Genomic DNA, 17,251 nt, shown 5'->3' with positions numbered 1-17,251 from the left:
CTTCGCAAATGAAATGAAATCTGAATTTGAGATGAGTATGATTGGTGAGTTAAATTTTTTTTCTTGGGTATTCAAGTAAAACAATGTAAAGAAAGAATTTTTATTTCACAATCTAAATATGCAAGAGATCTTGTGAAAAAATTTGGAATGGAAGGAAAAAGCAATGCTCGCACTCCCATGAGCACTTCAGTGAAAATCAGTAATGACTCCACAAGTACAAAATATTGATCACACTCTTTATAGGAGCATGATAGGAAGTCTATTATATATTACAGCAAGTAAACCTGACATAGCTTTCAGTGTTGGTGTGTGTGCTAGATTTCAAGCTAATCCTAAAGAATCCCATCTTACTGCAGTAAAAAGAATCATAAAATATCTTAATGCAACTATTGATTATGAGATATGGTACTCAAAAGACACTGATCTTACACTTGTTGGCTATTCGGATGCTGATTGGGTTAGGAATGCTGATGATAAGAAGAGTACTATGGGTGGGTGTTTTTATATAGATGGAAATCTTGCTTGGATAAGTATAAAGTAAAATTCAATCTCCTTATCTACTGCTGAAGCTGAATACATAGTTGCAGGGAGTTGTTGTACTCAGCTATTATGGATGAAAAAAAATGCTTGATGATTATGGTTTTTCTCAAGATACTATGACAATATATTGTAATAATTCAAGTGCTATAAGTATTTTCAAAAATCCTGTTTAGCACTCTCACTGAACATCAACTGGCTGACTTGTTTATTAAACCTTTGGATGGTCTTAGGTTTGAGTTTTTCAGAAAAGCCATTGGTATATGTGATCCCAAGTGAGAGGCTTTCTATCATACTAGTTTAGGATATTTTCTTCCAGTTTTTATTTAATTTGATGCATGTATGTTTCAGTTTAAAAACAAAAAAACAAAATTGTGTTGTTTGTTTTCTTTTAAGGTGCATGTTTGATACACCAAAGTTTGAGCATGTGTGGAATTGCTTCAAAAATTTCTGATCTTATGCACTGCTCTTCTTTGTGCAGTACACTTTAAGTATACTAAACCTATAGATCAACTTGGCAAAGTTCATTTACAATGCACTGTGAGGAACCTATATGTAAACATCCTATCATTAAAATTCTTTTTTAAGATGCTCATCAAAGAGGGAGTTCATGCCTTGAATTGACTAATACTAGTTGAACCTAGTACATCAATAAAGAGCTCTCCTCTTACCAAACACAAAGAGTTGATCCATATAGAAAAAATCGGTGTTAATTCATTGCGGAAAAAACAAACACCCTACATGGATCTACCACCTTAAGTTCTTACAGAAAAAAATCATTGTTCTAATTATTATGAAAAAAGATGAGCAACCAACATGAACACAAAAAAGGGGTGTACAAACTAGTATTTGGAGGAGATGCTCAAATATCTAGGCCCTAGCATAAAGTTTGACTTTTAAGGTCAAGCAACAAACTCTTGAGAGCATCTATAAAATGTAATCTTTCATTGAAAAAATGTCTCAAAAATATATTAAAAAAAAAAAAGAAAAAAAGGGAAGCAAAACGAGAAAAAAAAAAAAGAAAAAAAAAAGAGGAGTTCATAACGTGCTATGGTATAAGTATACTCACTCACACACTCACATGAACTTTGACATTGATGATTCTATGAGGAGTGAACATCCAAAGGAACTGTTGCAATATGAGTGTGCTAAGGATTAGTGATTTTTTTTTTTTTTTGTAAATTCTGCTTTGATTAAACTAAGGTGATTATAGGCTTGTTACTTTTTTTTTTTTGGTCACATTCCTACTTATAACAAAAAAAAAACATTAAAAAAATATATAATAATATTTTTTGTTTCGGATCTATGCAGATTTTTTTAACTTAAAATAAAAAATAAAAAAATAAAAAAATAAAATTTTTATAGTTTGTTTTGTCAAATGGGTGTACCGGGTGTTTTTTTTTTTCTAAGTATATAAGTTCCAGTGAAACTTTTTGGTCCAGCACGTGCACGAGAGGGAGGGGTCTACCTTTAAAACCCTTTACCTCACCTCTAGCACTTTTCACTTGCACCCAGCCCCGACTCTAATAGCCTCCTCTTTACCCATTTTCACGGCATCTTGGCTCCTCCACACAAGCCTCAATACACAATGCCCCTTTCATTTTCAGTCCTCCTCATTCCATCATCAAGGGAAGTATTCTCGATTCCACTGTCTATTTATTTATTTTTTTTGTTTCAATTTCGGCATTTGGATAAGTAGAGTATGTGTGGAGGGTTTTCTGTTTTTAAGAAGTCTTGGTTGTTTTGTTGAGTTGCACTACCCATAAATGGGTTGTTTGTGTTGATACTATCCACTCTATACATATATTGAGAACAAAGCTATATCACTCACGGGCTCTTTGTTTTTGTTCTCCACGGGTGCACGCCAAGTGTTTGTATTATTTCTTGACTCATCTCAGTTTTTTTTTTTTTTTGGCCTATTGTTAGGAAGTTTTTTTTATATATACATAGTAAGCTTTTATGCATGAGTAGTTTTTTTGTTTTCAACAAACAAATTATAAAAATAAAAAATAAAAAAAATTAATATAATAGTTATTAAGTAAAAATTCATATGGGTTTTTAATCTCAATCGATTCTTACATTATAAGTTTGAAAATGTTTTTTTTTCTGACTTGATTATTGTACTGCTTCAGATGAGATTCAAAGAAAGGGAAAAGCGCAAAAAGATCACTCCTCTTGTACTATCCGAGCACTCCTCAAGTGAGGATGTACCCTTACTTGAACCTATGCAATTAGGAGACACTTCAACTCCATCTCCATCTCTATCTCCATCTGTGACTGGTCCCACAGAAGCCACTCCTGATCGCTTTACTTCTGTTGAAGTCGAGAATGCATATAGGAATACATTCTCCAAGAGACCCGTGTTGGGTGAACGGGAGGTAAGCATAAATGACTTCCTTACGGATGACTTCCAAATTATTCACCGTATATTCATTGAAAGAAGATTGGAGAAGCTTACTCATGCCTTTCCTACACCTTGCATCGAGATTGTCCGGAAATTTTATTCGAATATCGCTCACTTCAATTTAGATGATCATAGCATCATCTCTATCGTTCGAGGGATTCAAATTGAGGTATCTCCTGCTATTCTCCGAAGTCTATTTACTCTTCCTAAGGTAGAATCCCCTTTATACCCATACAAGGGCATGGGAGCTCCAACAAAGACTGCGATGCGTAATCTATTTGTTGGTCCCACTGGCCCCAAATGGACTGCCAAAACACACAGACTGCCTCTCCACAATATGCTCCCTCAGTTTTGGCTCTTAGTCAAAATAATGCTGACCAATCTATGGCCTATTAGTCGTCACACAGAAATTTCTCTAAAAAGAGCTTATTTTATGTATGCTCTTACTACTGGCGTGTCTATTGATTTTCCACGGCACGTCATTGATATTATTCATCGTTCACATGTGGAAAAGGAGTTAAATCTCCCGTTTGGAAGTCCAATTACTAAGTTAGTCATGCTTGCTAAAGTTCCACTTCGAGCCAATGAACCTACAATGAAGCTACCAGGGCCTATTTCAGCTTTACTGTAGTCAAATCAGAGACTGTCATCACTAAGAAGTGCCCCTAACTACTGATTCAGCATCTTCTCCACCTGAACCTTCCATCCGCGTCTCTCAAGTTCTTGGGCAAATCTCTTTGGTATCTCAGAAGATTGATGGCTTCACAGCTAAGTGGGAGGCAAGTCAGTCCAAGTTGGAGCAACAATTGGCTGATGTCCACTCTGATTGTGTGCAAGCAAATGATCGACTGGTTTAACTTTCTTTGGATGTGCAACACATCATGGCAAGTGTAGCTGATTCTAATGATGAAATATAGATCTCTATGGCTGATTATTGACAAAAAAGGGGAGAAAAGTTTGGGTGGGAGCAGCAGCATCAAAGAGGGAGAACAGTGACAAAACTGAAAAACTTTATCTTTTTTATGTTCTGTTTTCCAGTTTAGTTTTTTTGTCATTGTAATGTAGATACAATTTGGCATGTGTTTTGATTATGATTAGGATAATTGCCATTTCTGTTTTCATTAAATCACAACTCTTTATAATCTTATATATATTTTTTTGTGATTTGCTAATTGACATATTTTCAAGAAATTTACATTCATCAAACTGGTTTCCTCATAAATCCGCCAAAGTGGGAGATTGTAAAGATAAAAATTGACTAGAATTAGATGAATAGATGATAAGGCTTGTCTTATCATATTATTTGATATTATTTGATGAATGTAAAAATAATTATTGATTTGTGTTTAAACAATGTTGAGTCTATCTAGAAGTCTTAGGTATTATTTAGATAAGTCTTTGATGTCAAAATTGAGTTCTGGTAGATTTGTATTTGTCCAGAAGAAAGCTGAACAGATTTTAGTCAATAATAGAAGAAGTTATCTCGAAATGTTAGCAATCCGTCGAAACACTTTTTCGCGACTGTTGCTAACCGTCAGCAGAGTCCTACTGTAACTAGAACACTTTACAGATTTTCTATTTAAAGGGATTCGGTTTTGTATCTTCTTAAGGACTTTGAGCCACAAAATTCAGAGAGGATATTCTGAGCATTTATGAGAGAAAATTCACTTGAGAATTTTCATGGGATTTTTCATATCTTCTTAAGTGTGATCATGCTTTGAGTGTGAAGTAACATTGATTGGATTTCAGCGTCTGGAGTTTCAGAAGGGAAGTCAACATTTAAAGATCGTCAGAGGTTCTGGCTACTACTGCGGTAGAAGACAAACGGATCGTTTGTCTAAGCAAGTAAGAGAATCGAATTGCAAAGGTTTTGTAATTGATTATTGCTTGTAATTGTTCTTCAAATAATAAGATTGACTTTTATGGGTTTGGCTGCCCCGTATGGTTTTACATTTAAAGAGTTCTTTAAAGGATTTCCTTTTGTAACCAATCATTGTGTCTTGCAAGTTTGATTATTCATTTTAAAGTATGTGATTCGTTTCATAATCTTGATAATTGAGACCTAATTTATTTGTTCAAAGAAATTGGTAGATAATTTCGTGATTTTACAGAAGTACGTTAGAAATTTCACTATAAAAAAAAAAATAGTACTGCATGCAATTATCAGTGGCCTGGAGCATTCCAGTAGTCCAAAATTTATAACTTTTCCGGGGATCATTCTCTATGTGGTAATTGTTTATGGAGGCTCAGACAGGATGGTCCATGGACTATGCATTCCTGCTGAACTATAAAACCAAACAGTACTATGATCTTTGCTTGTTTTGGAATAAGTCTTGAGATCAAACTTCCATCTCCAAAACATTTACAATTTTTCTCTTTTAGTATATGAAATAAATTAAGGACATATAAGCTGGAGTACTTTTTACTCGTTGATATTGTTCTTCAAGCATTATGCACGATCTGACAGATTAAAGACAGATTGAGGTGTATACAAGAGTCTGATGGATATAAATATATTCATGCAAACTCATGATAATTATATATGTGCTCTTTTGGTTTGAAGGATTAGGGCTTTTTTTTTTTTATCACGAGTGCTCTGGATCAAACCAGCTTCCACATCGTTTATCATGTTAATTAAGAAATAATTGGTGTTTTAACTTTTTTAAAATTGTAATGGGTCCCATTATAAGTGGTGGATTAACTCACGGACTTCATGTATGTGGCCAAATTCTCATTAGAAATGATTTTTACAGTCGGTAAATGCAGTCGGCGTGCAGTCGCTTTGAAAAAAATAAATTAATATAGAATTTATATGAAAAAAAATTATTTTTATAACTTTTTTTTATTCATTCCGTACAACCATGAAAAAAAAATTATTTTTATAATTTTTTTTTATTAATTCCGTAGAGCTGTTTGCATGCCGACTGCATCTAGCAAAGCCCAATTCTCATTTGTATAATTGTAAAAAAAAAATAGAAAATTTTCTTTAACTAATCCTTACATAAATATATATATATTCTATTTTTTTTAACTAATCCTTACATAAATATATATATATATATATATATATATATATATATAAATCAGCTACCTACCCATATATGTTAAATTGTTAAACCAGTATGAATTTGTAACGTAAATCCGAGATTTTAATTTAAATATCTAGACAAATATATATTGATCACTTTCTTTTTATTAATACAGCTGATCATTTAGTAAGATTAATATAGTAATTCAATAGGTACTCACGAGTAATTTTTTCTGATCAAACTTAATCTGATGGTATTTTCAAGGCCAGGGAATCAATTAGCAATTACCAATAATATTGAATTATATGTATGTATATTACTATATATATACACAAACATTAATATATACAGATCTTTTACGAACCATGAATGAATCTAAAATGGAATTTTGTGTACTGCAAAATCCCGTACGTGGATGCAGCAGCTTGCAGCCTTAGAAATTATAAAACCCATGCATATCAAAACCTTGAGCTTGCAAACAAATTATCAACATGATGATCATGATGATGAGATCAAAAGCAGTTGATCTGCTTCTGATTCTGATGCAGCTTGTGTTCTTTGTAACTACATTTGATATGGTTGCAGGACGTAACAAAGTGCATGTGAGAATCTCTAATGAATTGGATGTGGTATTGATCTTAAACTTCATTGCAAATCTGGGGATAACGATCTTGGCGAGCATCTAATGCACTACAACAGTAGCTACTACGAACTCAGCTTTAGGCCTGCCGTTTTTGGGGGAACACTGTTCTATTGCAGTTTTCAGTGGAATGTTGATGACTGTCCTGCACTGCATCGGTTCGACATCTACGACGCTCGTACAGACTATCTTCGTTGGCGCAGTGAGTGTTATTGGAAAGTTCATCTAAGTGGTCCATGTATGCTAAACTATGATGATAATCAGTACGATCTTTGCTACAACTGGAAATATTGATCATGACTATGATGATCACGATCGATTAATGGCGATTAATTCCTAAGATCATGATTACATGCATGGTTTTTCCCCTTTCTTTTCTCCTTACAATAAAACATGCAAGAAAGGACAGACTCGCATGCGCGCGGTACAATCTGTCTGCTTTTGTTTCTAAGATCACTTTATATCATGATATGAGCTAGTAATCATGCAATACATTGTACTCGACCTTATTTTTGTCAGTGATCTTTTGAGTCCTCATAAGCTTATATATTCTTGAGGAATTAATTAAGCCAAATTTAAATAAAATGGGTTCATTGTGTCAATTAGTCCATATATTATCAACATGCACAAACAATTGATACTTATATATAGTCATATGATCATTTGATTTTCTACTAAAATTTTTTGTCCATGTTTGCAATTACTGAAAAACCACATTTAATATTTCCAAAAGGGAACAAGAGGTTAAGATAAATTATATATCTACCAAGAGGTCAGGAGGGAAAAAAGAAAAAGAAAAAGAAAAAATGAATGTTATTCTAAGACTTTTACACCACGTACATACCATTTGCGTGCATGGTATAATTTAATTTATAATATTCAAATTTTAAAATTTATCTTTAAATTAAATTATGGCATATAAATTATGTGTAATGTAGAGGTCAACATTGTTAATAGAATAGCCAAACATCAAAAAACATCTTTAAATGCATAATAGTACATAAAAAAAATCATGGATTATCCAAAGCTTTACTTCAGTAGCTTTTAGCTACAGTAAATCCAAAACTAAAACCAAATTTGATAGAAACTGTACATATATCAAATACTTATTTTATTATTTTTTTATAATACTCTCTCTCCTATCCATCTACATCTATAAATATCTGTCAGTTTCTTTAAATTAAATAGTAAAATATGATAAAATAAATAAATTAATAATTAATAATTAATAATTAAAATATGATAAAATAAAATAAATTAATAATTAAAAAAATTAAATATTTTTTAAATTATTAATTACTCATTACTATATAATAAATAAATATATAATCCAATGTAGAGATTTGATGTGAATAGCTAAAGTCAAATTCATTGTTATATAATGAAAAAAGAGCTATTCCAATGTGAAGACTTATGTAAATGGAATAGCTAAAATCTAAATTCATCTTACATTCATCAAAATTGTCCTTTACATATGCATAATCTATTAACAATGCTCTTAGAATAGAATTATTCAAACGACAAAAAAATGGATGAAGACCTCTCTTCTATTTTTTGAGAAAATCGTCACTTATTACATTAAATAACAATTGAAAAGAGACTCCAAATTTGTTTCGATCAATACATCCAAGGATTTATCGACCTTTCCCCCACTTTTCCATTACCGTTCCTTTTTCCAAGTAAATTTGTTTAGTGCGAAGCTCGTTAGTGAGAAAATTATTATAAGGTACTCATGATAAATTAGTATGAATCATGATGATGTGATGCTTCCATCCAATCAACGATTACATGTGATTAAAATTGGATGTTTGCATTAATATTATTACTTTTCAACGAATACTATAAGAAAAACTTTTATGTGCGGCCAGTTATATACTATAAAAATGATCGATTATTTTCTATCAGAATGAGTCTCTTCTCATTGCAAATAATTATTCTTGTCACACATAATTAACTACAAATATTTATTTTTCTTGTAATGAACATAGCATCATATAATAGGATGAAAGTACTTCACGGTTGTTCCTACTCAAATACTCTACGAATATCTAATAATTATTTCCGCTAGCTAGAAGAATTACACCAGAGCATTTTATCTGCTCATTTGCAAGGACTTAGGCCATGTTTTGACTCTTAGATGAGAGATGAGATGCTCTCACGATCTTATTTCAAAAGCTTTTATAATTTTATAATTTCCAAACCTCAAAATAGAAAATATTTTTTAATTTTTAATTTTTAATTTTTTCATCTAATCATTATATAATCATTATAACTTTTTAAAATTTCATACAAAAAATAAAAGATAATACAATTTTTTTAAATTGGTAATGCTACTCGTACTTACTCTTTTACGCGGCATTTGTGACATGCTGATGTGGTGCAAGTTTTTATTCTCTTTTTGTCAAACATGATCTAGACTTCGAAACCCAATACTCATAAAAATTCATTCCCTGTTCTTACTCTTAAAAGTTCCATACCTCAATTTTCGCTTCATTACCATAAAAACAAGCTACAAACCCACATCTTCTCAGATCTATGTTTGTGTATCCTCACCATTTGGTTGGATTAGAAGCTTGTTGCACTGGAAATCTCCAAATCAAACATTATTTTTCCCTTTTTTTTGCTTTGAAATCCCCATAATTTTGCTAAGTCCTTCCCGAGGTCCCATTTTCAAGGTAGAGATCTTGAAGCTGGGTACGTAGAAGACCTTTGCACATAATTGGGTGAAGATAAATCATTTTTATCCCATTTTGCTTTGGAGTTCTTCTTGACGACATTAACTAGCTTATCTCCTATTCATTCGCTCGCAACTTTGATGCTATGGACGTCCTATGCAGTTATGAGTAATAAGAGAGATACAACAAGAAGTAGGGGCGTGTAAAAGAGAAACCGGTAAACCAATTGAATTAGTGTGTTCGATCCGGTTTGTAATCAGTCAAGTCCAGAACTGGTTAGAAATCAGTCCAATTCCAAACGGGTCCATCACCCGTTTTTCACCAATTTTCATATTTTGAAATTTTGTTTGAACTTCATCGGACCAGTATATATTTATTTTTAATTTTTATATTGTATCTAAAATATTATATATAAACTATTTTTATATTACATTATATATTTTGTATGTTAAATTGTTAATTAATATAATGTAAAATTTTAATTTTAAACATGAACATTGATAAAAATAAAATAAAATATCTGAGCGGTAACTTTGAGAATGCAAAAATATGGGGCTAAATATCATTTTCCTTATACCATGTTAATCACCCTACAGCACTAGTACTCTTGCGCCCAATACTTTGTTTTGGGTAATTTCTTTTTCCAGGAGTATCCAGTCATCCATATTTCGAAAGTAATTAATAATTAGTTTTCTAAATATATATAATATTAAACCTAGTAGTTAGCATATGTAGTGCATTTACCATTAATGGCAATAGAGCATCAGCATTGGAATATTACATAAAGCCAGAGCTAAAATTTGACTAAAGTCACATGTCTTTACTTGTTAATATTATTCGTCAAACAGTATACACGATTTGACAGATTCAAGACATACAGATTGAGGTGCATACACGATACAAGAGTCTGAGTAGTGAATATAAATTGCAAATTCATAATAATTATAGAATAATACTACATATAGTCAATTTTGTATACTTTCTACGTACTCCACTGATATGATTGGTTGGATCAATTTTTTTTAATACACATTCAATCATATCAATGGAGTGCACAAAAGAACACAAAAGTGACTGCATATAAAATTTTTGATAATTTATATATGTGCTCTTTTGGTTGGAAGGATTAGGGCTTTTCTTGATCATGAGTACTCATGTGTTTATTGTTTTTTCATTTAATTTATTTCAGTCTCAATATAATTCTCAAGTCACTTAAAGAGCTAGTAATTTGTTTGTTTGAGATATTGAGAAACATATAATTGGTGGTTGGCTATATATGCATGTCTTGACTATTAGTTCACTTTCTTGGGTGTTCATAAGGGCACATGATCTATATATATATATATATATATATATATATATTTGGTCCTCTTTCAAAATACAGAAATCTATTTATAAGCCTCATTCTTTACAAATTCAATACATTGTTGATGTGGAAACCTTCCACAATAGTTATGTTAATATATAAGAAATAATTAGTGTTTTGAGTTTTTTTTTTAAAATTATAATAATAGATCCCACTATAAGTGGTATCACCGACTTGTATATAGCAAAACTCTCATACGTATGTTTGTCAAAAAAATAGAAAATTTTCTTTAATTAATCCTTATATATCTTTACAAAGGCACAGATTCTTATAATTGAACTCTTTTTCCTTTCTCCTCTTAAAAAGAAGGCTTATATATCATTACCTACCAGTATACCCACCCACCCATATATGTTAAATTAATGTTAAATGTCCATATCCAGGATGAATTAGTAACCTAAATCGAGATTTAATTTAAATATCTAGACATATAAATATTGATCACTTTCTTTTTATTAATATGTCTCATTTAGTAAAAATGTTCAAATGTTATATATATCAATTAAGTAATTCAGTAAGTACTGAGTAATATTTTCCAATCAAACTTTGATGGTATTTTCAAGGCCAGCTTGGGAATTAATTAAGTAATTACTTGAATTATATGTATATTAGATATACATTAATATGATACAGATCTTCTAATATGGAATTTTGTGCATTACATTCCATGTGCATGTGGATATTATATGCTTGCACGCATGCAGCCTTAGAAATTATAAAACCCTGCATGCATGTTAAGAAGTTGAGATATTCTAAGTTTTCGCCACCATATCAAAACCTTGCTTGCAAACAAATTATCAACATGATCATGATGAGATCAAAAGTTCATGATGTTCTGCTTCTGATAGTACTGCTGCAGCTTGTGTTCTTTGTAACTACATTTGATATGGTTACAGGATATCATGATCGAGTGCATTTGAGAATCTCTAATGAATTGGACGTGGGTATTGATCTTCAACTTCATTGCAAATCTAGGGATAACGATCTTGGCGAACATCTACTACACTACAACAATAGCTACTACGAATTCAGCTTCAGGCCTAGATATTTTGGGAGCACACTGTTCTATTGCAGTTTTAGGTGGAATACCGATGGGTGTTCTAAACTGTATTGGTTCGACATCTACGACTATAATAGAGACGGAAATCGTTGCAGTGAATGTTATTGGAAAGCTCTTCTAAATGGTCCATGTATGCTAAACCATAATGATAATCAGTATGATCTTTGCTATAGCTGGAATTATTGACGATCGATGATCAGATTAATGATGGTGATTCCGAAGATCATGATATATCACATGATGGTTTTCCTTTTCTTCTCCTTATAAAAACACAATAAATTAAAGACAGATGACTCCTATGTAGTATTTGTCTGCTTTTGTTTTTAAGACTATCATATTATATATATGAGTAGTCACGCAATAATATTATATTGTAGTACTCAATCTTATGTTTGTCATTGATGATCTTTTGAGTCGTCATCATAAGCTTATTCTTGAGGAATTGATTAAGCCAAATTTAAATAAAATACTTTCATTGTGTCAAAGTCCGTATATCGTGAAAATGCACAAACAAATATTGATAAATTAAACTTAGTAGTCATTTGATTAGATGTTCTACTCAAATAACTATTTGCAATTATTGAAAATCCTCATTTAATATTTCCAAAAGAGAACAAAAGGTTAAGATAAATTATTCATCTACCGAGAGATGAGAAGGAAAACATGAGTCATTCTTATCAATAGTCATCCTTCATGTTTCAAATAGTTACCAAAAAGAGTCATTCGTAGTAGTCATTCTTATCAATAATCAGATGAGATTAGCGAACACTAGCTACAAAAAAAAAATATGGATATTTGTGACTAATTTTTTGTAATAAAAATGACTATTTGCGATAAAAACATACTCATTTTAGTTGGAAATAGACATTTCATTAAAAATAACTAGTTGCAAATAAGCAATTTTCATGTAATGCGATGCACTTGTTTGTACTCAAATACAATCTAAGACTATCTAATAATTGCTGCCCTACTATTAGCACACCAGAGAATTTTATTAGCTCCTTTGCAAGGACTTAGGCCATGTTTAGACACTTAGATCATAAGATCTAATCTCAAAAGTTTTCATAATTTCTTTATTAAACATCACTCAAATATAAAATATTTTTTTATTAACATTTTCATCTAATAATTACCTAATCATTACAATTTTTTCACATTCTAAACAAAACACAAAAAACAATACAACTTTTTCAAATTTTAAAATAAAAATAATATTAAAAAATTATATTCAAACAATATTTTTATTCAATTTTTTCTCATTACTTTTTTAAAACTCAATAAAACATCTTAACTCAAATTAATTCACTACTCTTTACAGAATTCTCAACTCATCTCATTACACAAGCATGCCTTTAGTGAATTACATATTAAATATGGACTATCTCTTTTAGAGCCTTCAAGATAAAGGATATTAAATGGGCCGAAAACTTAGGATGCAAAAATGCAGATTGTTATTATTATAAAAATTTTATTATCAAGTTCGTGTATAGAAAACAACTAGTAAAGTACTTAATTATATGACATAATTTGATTTGAAAGAGAAATTTTAAAATTTGAATATTAGTTAAAAATCAAATCCTATCATTTAAGTGATATGAATGGTGTGCTCTATACACATCGGTTTGAGAATAGTATAACTCATATTATTATTATAATATCGAGCTCCTGAAGATATATGCATGCATGACTACTCCAATAATGTAATTGCCTTACAACATATATATATATATATATATATATAATTAATAAATAAGCAAAATCTTTTAGATTTCCATATAATGCATTTCGATTTGCATTGTTTTCTAAGATTTGCATTGTAGTCTATATAATTATCAATTGCTAATTAAGACATGAAAACTTAGTTAATATTTGTCTATATGTATAGATTGCATTAAATGGCCCAATTTATAAATTGCATGCATGAAAACTTATTAGTTGAAATCTTAATATTTTAATGCTTTCATGCATAAAAGCGGAATTACTATCGTACCATACATAAATTAAGGAAATTATACGAATATTTATTTAGAATAATTATCTTATTTCCAATTTTAATTTGATAAAACAATTCTTCTACAGTCAATCGGTGACTGCAAACGGCATGCAGTCGGCTGATTATATTATAGTCTATTTTATTTTTCTTATTCAATTCTTATGCCATGTCAACCTTATATTATATTAAAAAAATGCAAAAAAGTTCAAATGCGGGAAACTTTCATCAACCAAAATGTTTGGTTGGTGTATTTTGCAAGCTTCAAGCTTCAACAAGCAAAAATGGAACTCTCAAACAGAAACCAATCGAGACAACAAATCAGGGCATCTTCTTCATGCAATACTCTCAATCGGAAACCAACCCAGACAAAAAATCTCAAAAGATCTTAAAAAAAAAAAAAAAAAAAAAAAAGGGGGCCAAAACTATCCCAAGAACTGAAAAACGTCCAACCAACCCACAATAAAAACAACCCATCTTCAACAATACACAGAGGACAACATCATGTGGTACAAGAAGAGACTTACCACACAAACTCAACACCAAAAACCAGAGACCAACAACAAACCAATTTCATAAACCGTGCAATAGAGGTGCAGGGGTGAAGATATGAACAGTATGCAAGCATTATCATCCAATCTCATCGGCACCCATATTTTAGCTTTGCCCAGAGAGCCACTTTCCTCGTGCGATGGGGAAAATCTCTAGATGAACACTAGTGCTCCGAGCTCCTCCTCTAGGGTTGGTGTGCCGTCGTGAGGGGAGGCTTGAGGGCTTGGGAACTACCGGTACGATGATGGAGAGCAGGTGAGAAGTGGATCTTGGTGTAAGGGTGGCCTGAATTCGTAAGGGGTTTCGCACAAAGGGAAAGAAGAGGGAGAAGGGGCGGCTGATGGCCTGACCAAGGGGAGAATTAGAGAGATAGATAGAGACAGAGTGATGGTCTTCGAAAGTTGAAACACAGAGATAGAGATGGTGCAGTTTTGATTTTTTCCACATCAACACCGTTTGCATGCCACACGTCTCGACTTCATCCAGACTTTTTCTTGATAAAATGTGGAATCTGAGCTTTTGAAAAGAACTAGAAAGAGCATGGTTTTTGCATTCAAGTTTTGTCAAATATATATTAGCACACAGTACTGCATGCATGTACTTCATGATTTTTCACCCTTCCATTAATTATATGCATGCACGGGAGGGAATTAAGTAATTACTTTGCTTATACGTATCATGTCAACCAGACTCATGCAGCACTACTCTTGCACCCAATACTTTCTATGTTCTGTTTTTCTTTTTCCTATTAATGATGAGTAGTCCAATATTGAACAAAAACATGCATGTTAGTAGTTTTCATGCAGCTTTTGTTGTTTACAACTGTAATATTTGATCGATCTGTTTAATGCAGGACAATGTACGTACTCAAGACATGTACAAATGTTCAATGATTTGGGCAAGGACTTGGAAGTTTCAATCCATTGTAAGTCTACAGATAATGATCTTGGCTTCCATGTAATCAGTTATCCAAAGAGTTTCTATGAGTGCGAATTCCACCCAAACTTTTGGGGAAGAACACTGTTCTAGGCACTGCAGTTTTCAGTGGCCTGGACCAATATTCCAATAGTTCGAGATTTATAACTTTTCCAGGGACCATTCTCTGTGCAGTAATTTTTTATATATGGAAGCTCAAACAGGATGGTTCATGCATGCATGCTGAACTATGAAACCAAACAGTACTATGATCTTTGCTATTTTTGGAATAAGTCTTAAGATCAGACTTCCATGATCTCCAAAATATTCTCAATTTTTCTAAATTAAGGACAGGCAAGGGGTTTTTTTTTTTTTTTTTTCTCGTTGATATTGTTATTCAAACAGTATATATGCATCATGATCCGAGTACTGCAGATTAAAGACAGATTAAGGTGCATGCATAGAAGAGTCCAAGTACTGGATATAAATTCATGCAAACTCATAATAATTACGTGCTCTTTTGGTTTTAAGGACTAGGGCTTTTTCTTTATCATTAGTACTCATGATGTGGTTAGTGTTTTTTCATTTTATTTCACCCTCAATATAATTTTCAAGTCACTTAAAGTAATTTGTTTGTTTGAAGTATTGAGAACATGTAATTGGTGGTTGGCCATGAATGTCTTGACTATTAGTTCACTTTCTTGGGTGTTCACAAGGGCAAATATATATATATAGTACTTGGTCATATTTCAAAATACTGAAAATCTATTTATAAGTCTCATTTTTTACACATTCAACACGCATTGATGTGGAAGCCTTCTACATCAATTATGTTAAGAAATAATTTACGTTTTGATTTTTTTTAAAAAAAATTACAATGAGTCTCACTATAAATGATATATATATTAACACACCGAATTATGTGTATGAAAACTCTTCAATATATGTGTGTGTGTATGAAATGATATTCGATTGTAATGCTTGTCAAGATTGTTAGAGATACTTTTGTGAGATCATTAAGGTAATCTAGCAAACTTGTAACTCATGCTTCATATATATATATACCAATCATTAATATACCATTATTACAATATTCCGGTATTGTCATTAATGATTTTGTGAGGAAAATAGAAGTTAATTAGAGTACTGAATGATAAAATAGAGAATTCATTGCCTATTATTTCTCCTAGAATCATGGATGAAGATTTGGTAACCTCAGTAAATACACATCCGAAGATCAAGACTACAACTCAACCAAATCCTTGTCAATAAACTCTAGCGTGATAGCAGCTTGTGAAATCAAATCTTGTCATCAATTCTAGCATGATAGCAGTTATGTTTATAGTATTGAGTAATGTTATATACAGTTGTTTTTACGTAATCTTTATACACTCTATTGATATAATTGCTACATCAATTTTATTAATACGCAACTAATCATATTAGTAGAGTGCGCAACAGAGTACACACAATGACTGTAAATAGAATTTCCGTTATGTGTATATTGAACTCTCCAATTTGATCTATGCAATTAAAAATATCTCAATCATAGTTGAATGTTGTGCTTCAAGTTCATGGGATTGCATGTTGAGCGTGAATAAGAGTGTTGCTTATTAATTTGATCTTAAAAATAAATTAGATAAAAATGAAAATAAAAAAGAATAGAGTTATAAATACTTATAATTTTATTTATAATTTTACTTCTAAGATTTATTTTATTAATTTTTTAAAAAAAATTAAATTTTTAATTTTTAAAATTAGTTGAGAGGTGAAGAAGCTAAGTATTTTATAAATATTTAAAAAAAAATATAGTTGCAAGCACAATTGTGTACTAATCTGTGTACTAATGTGATGTGATTGGTCAAAAAGTAAATTTTATTGAAAATAGTATCAATTTAAATTTTAAGTATAAATGAATCAGTATTAATATATAAATTAATACGCGACTGCGTTTGTATATAGTAAAACTCTTCTTTTAATTACATCCGGCATTTTTGGGTCGTGAAATATCAATATTGGCTCCAAATGTCTGATGTGGAGTGAGGATGATCGGCCAACCGCCAAAGCTGCACTGTCCTTGCTT

At 31.4% G+C, this 17,251-nt stretch overlaps 1 protein-coding gene across 1 annotated transcript; it reads left to right on the top strand.

Moving 5' to 3' along the window:
• Nucleotides 1–11,453: 11,453 nt before the first annotated feature.
• LOC122293783 (S-protein homolog 3-like) lies at nt 11,454–11,897 on the top strand. Its single transcript, XM_043102258.1, has one exon. The coding sequence runs from the start codon at nt 11,454–11,456 to the stop codon at nt 11,895–11,897; it is 444 nt and encodes a 147-aa protein (XP_042958192.1).
• Nucleotides 11,898–17,251: the final 5,354 nt, after the last annotated feature.

This window comes from Carya illinoinensis, chromosome 14 (genome assembly GCF_018687715.1).
Source record: "Carya illinoinensis cultivar Pawnee chromosome 14, C.illinoinensisPawnee_v1, whole genome shotgun sequence".
Lineage (NCBI taxonomy): Eukaryota > Viridiplantae > Streptophyta > Magnoliopsida > Fagales > Juglandaceae > Carya > Carya illinoinensis.
The sequence above is the reverse complement of the archived record's forward strand: the minus strand, read 5'-3'. Positions and strand labels throughout refer to the sequence as shown.

What these genes read in the sequence shown, in the direction of transcription:
- LOC122293783 (XM_043102258.1), top strand. Translation starts at nt 11,454, where the DNA reads ATGATCATGATGAGATCAAAAGTTCATGATGTTCTGCTTCTGATAGTA.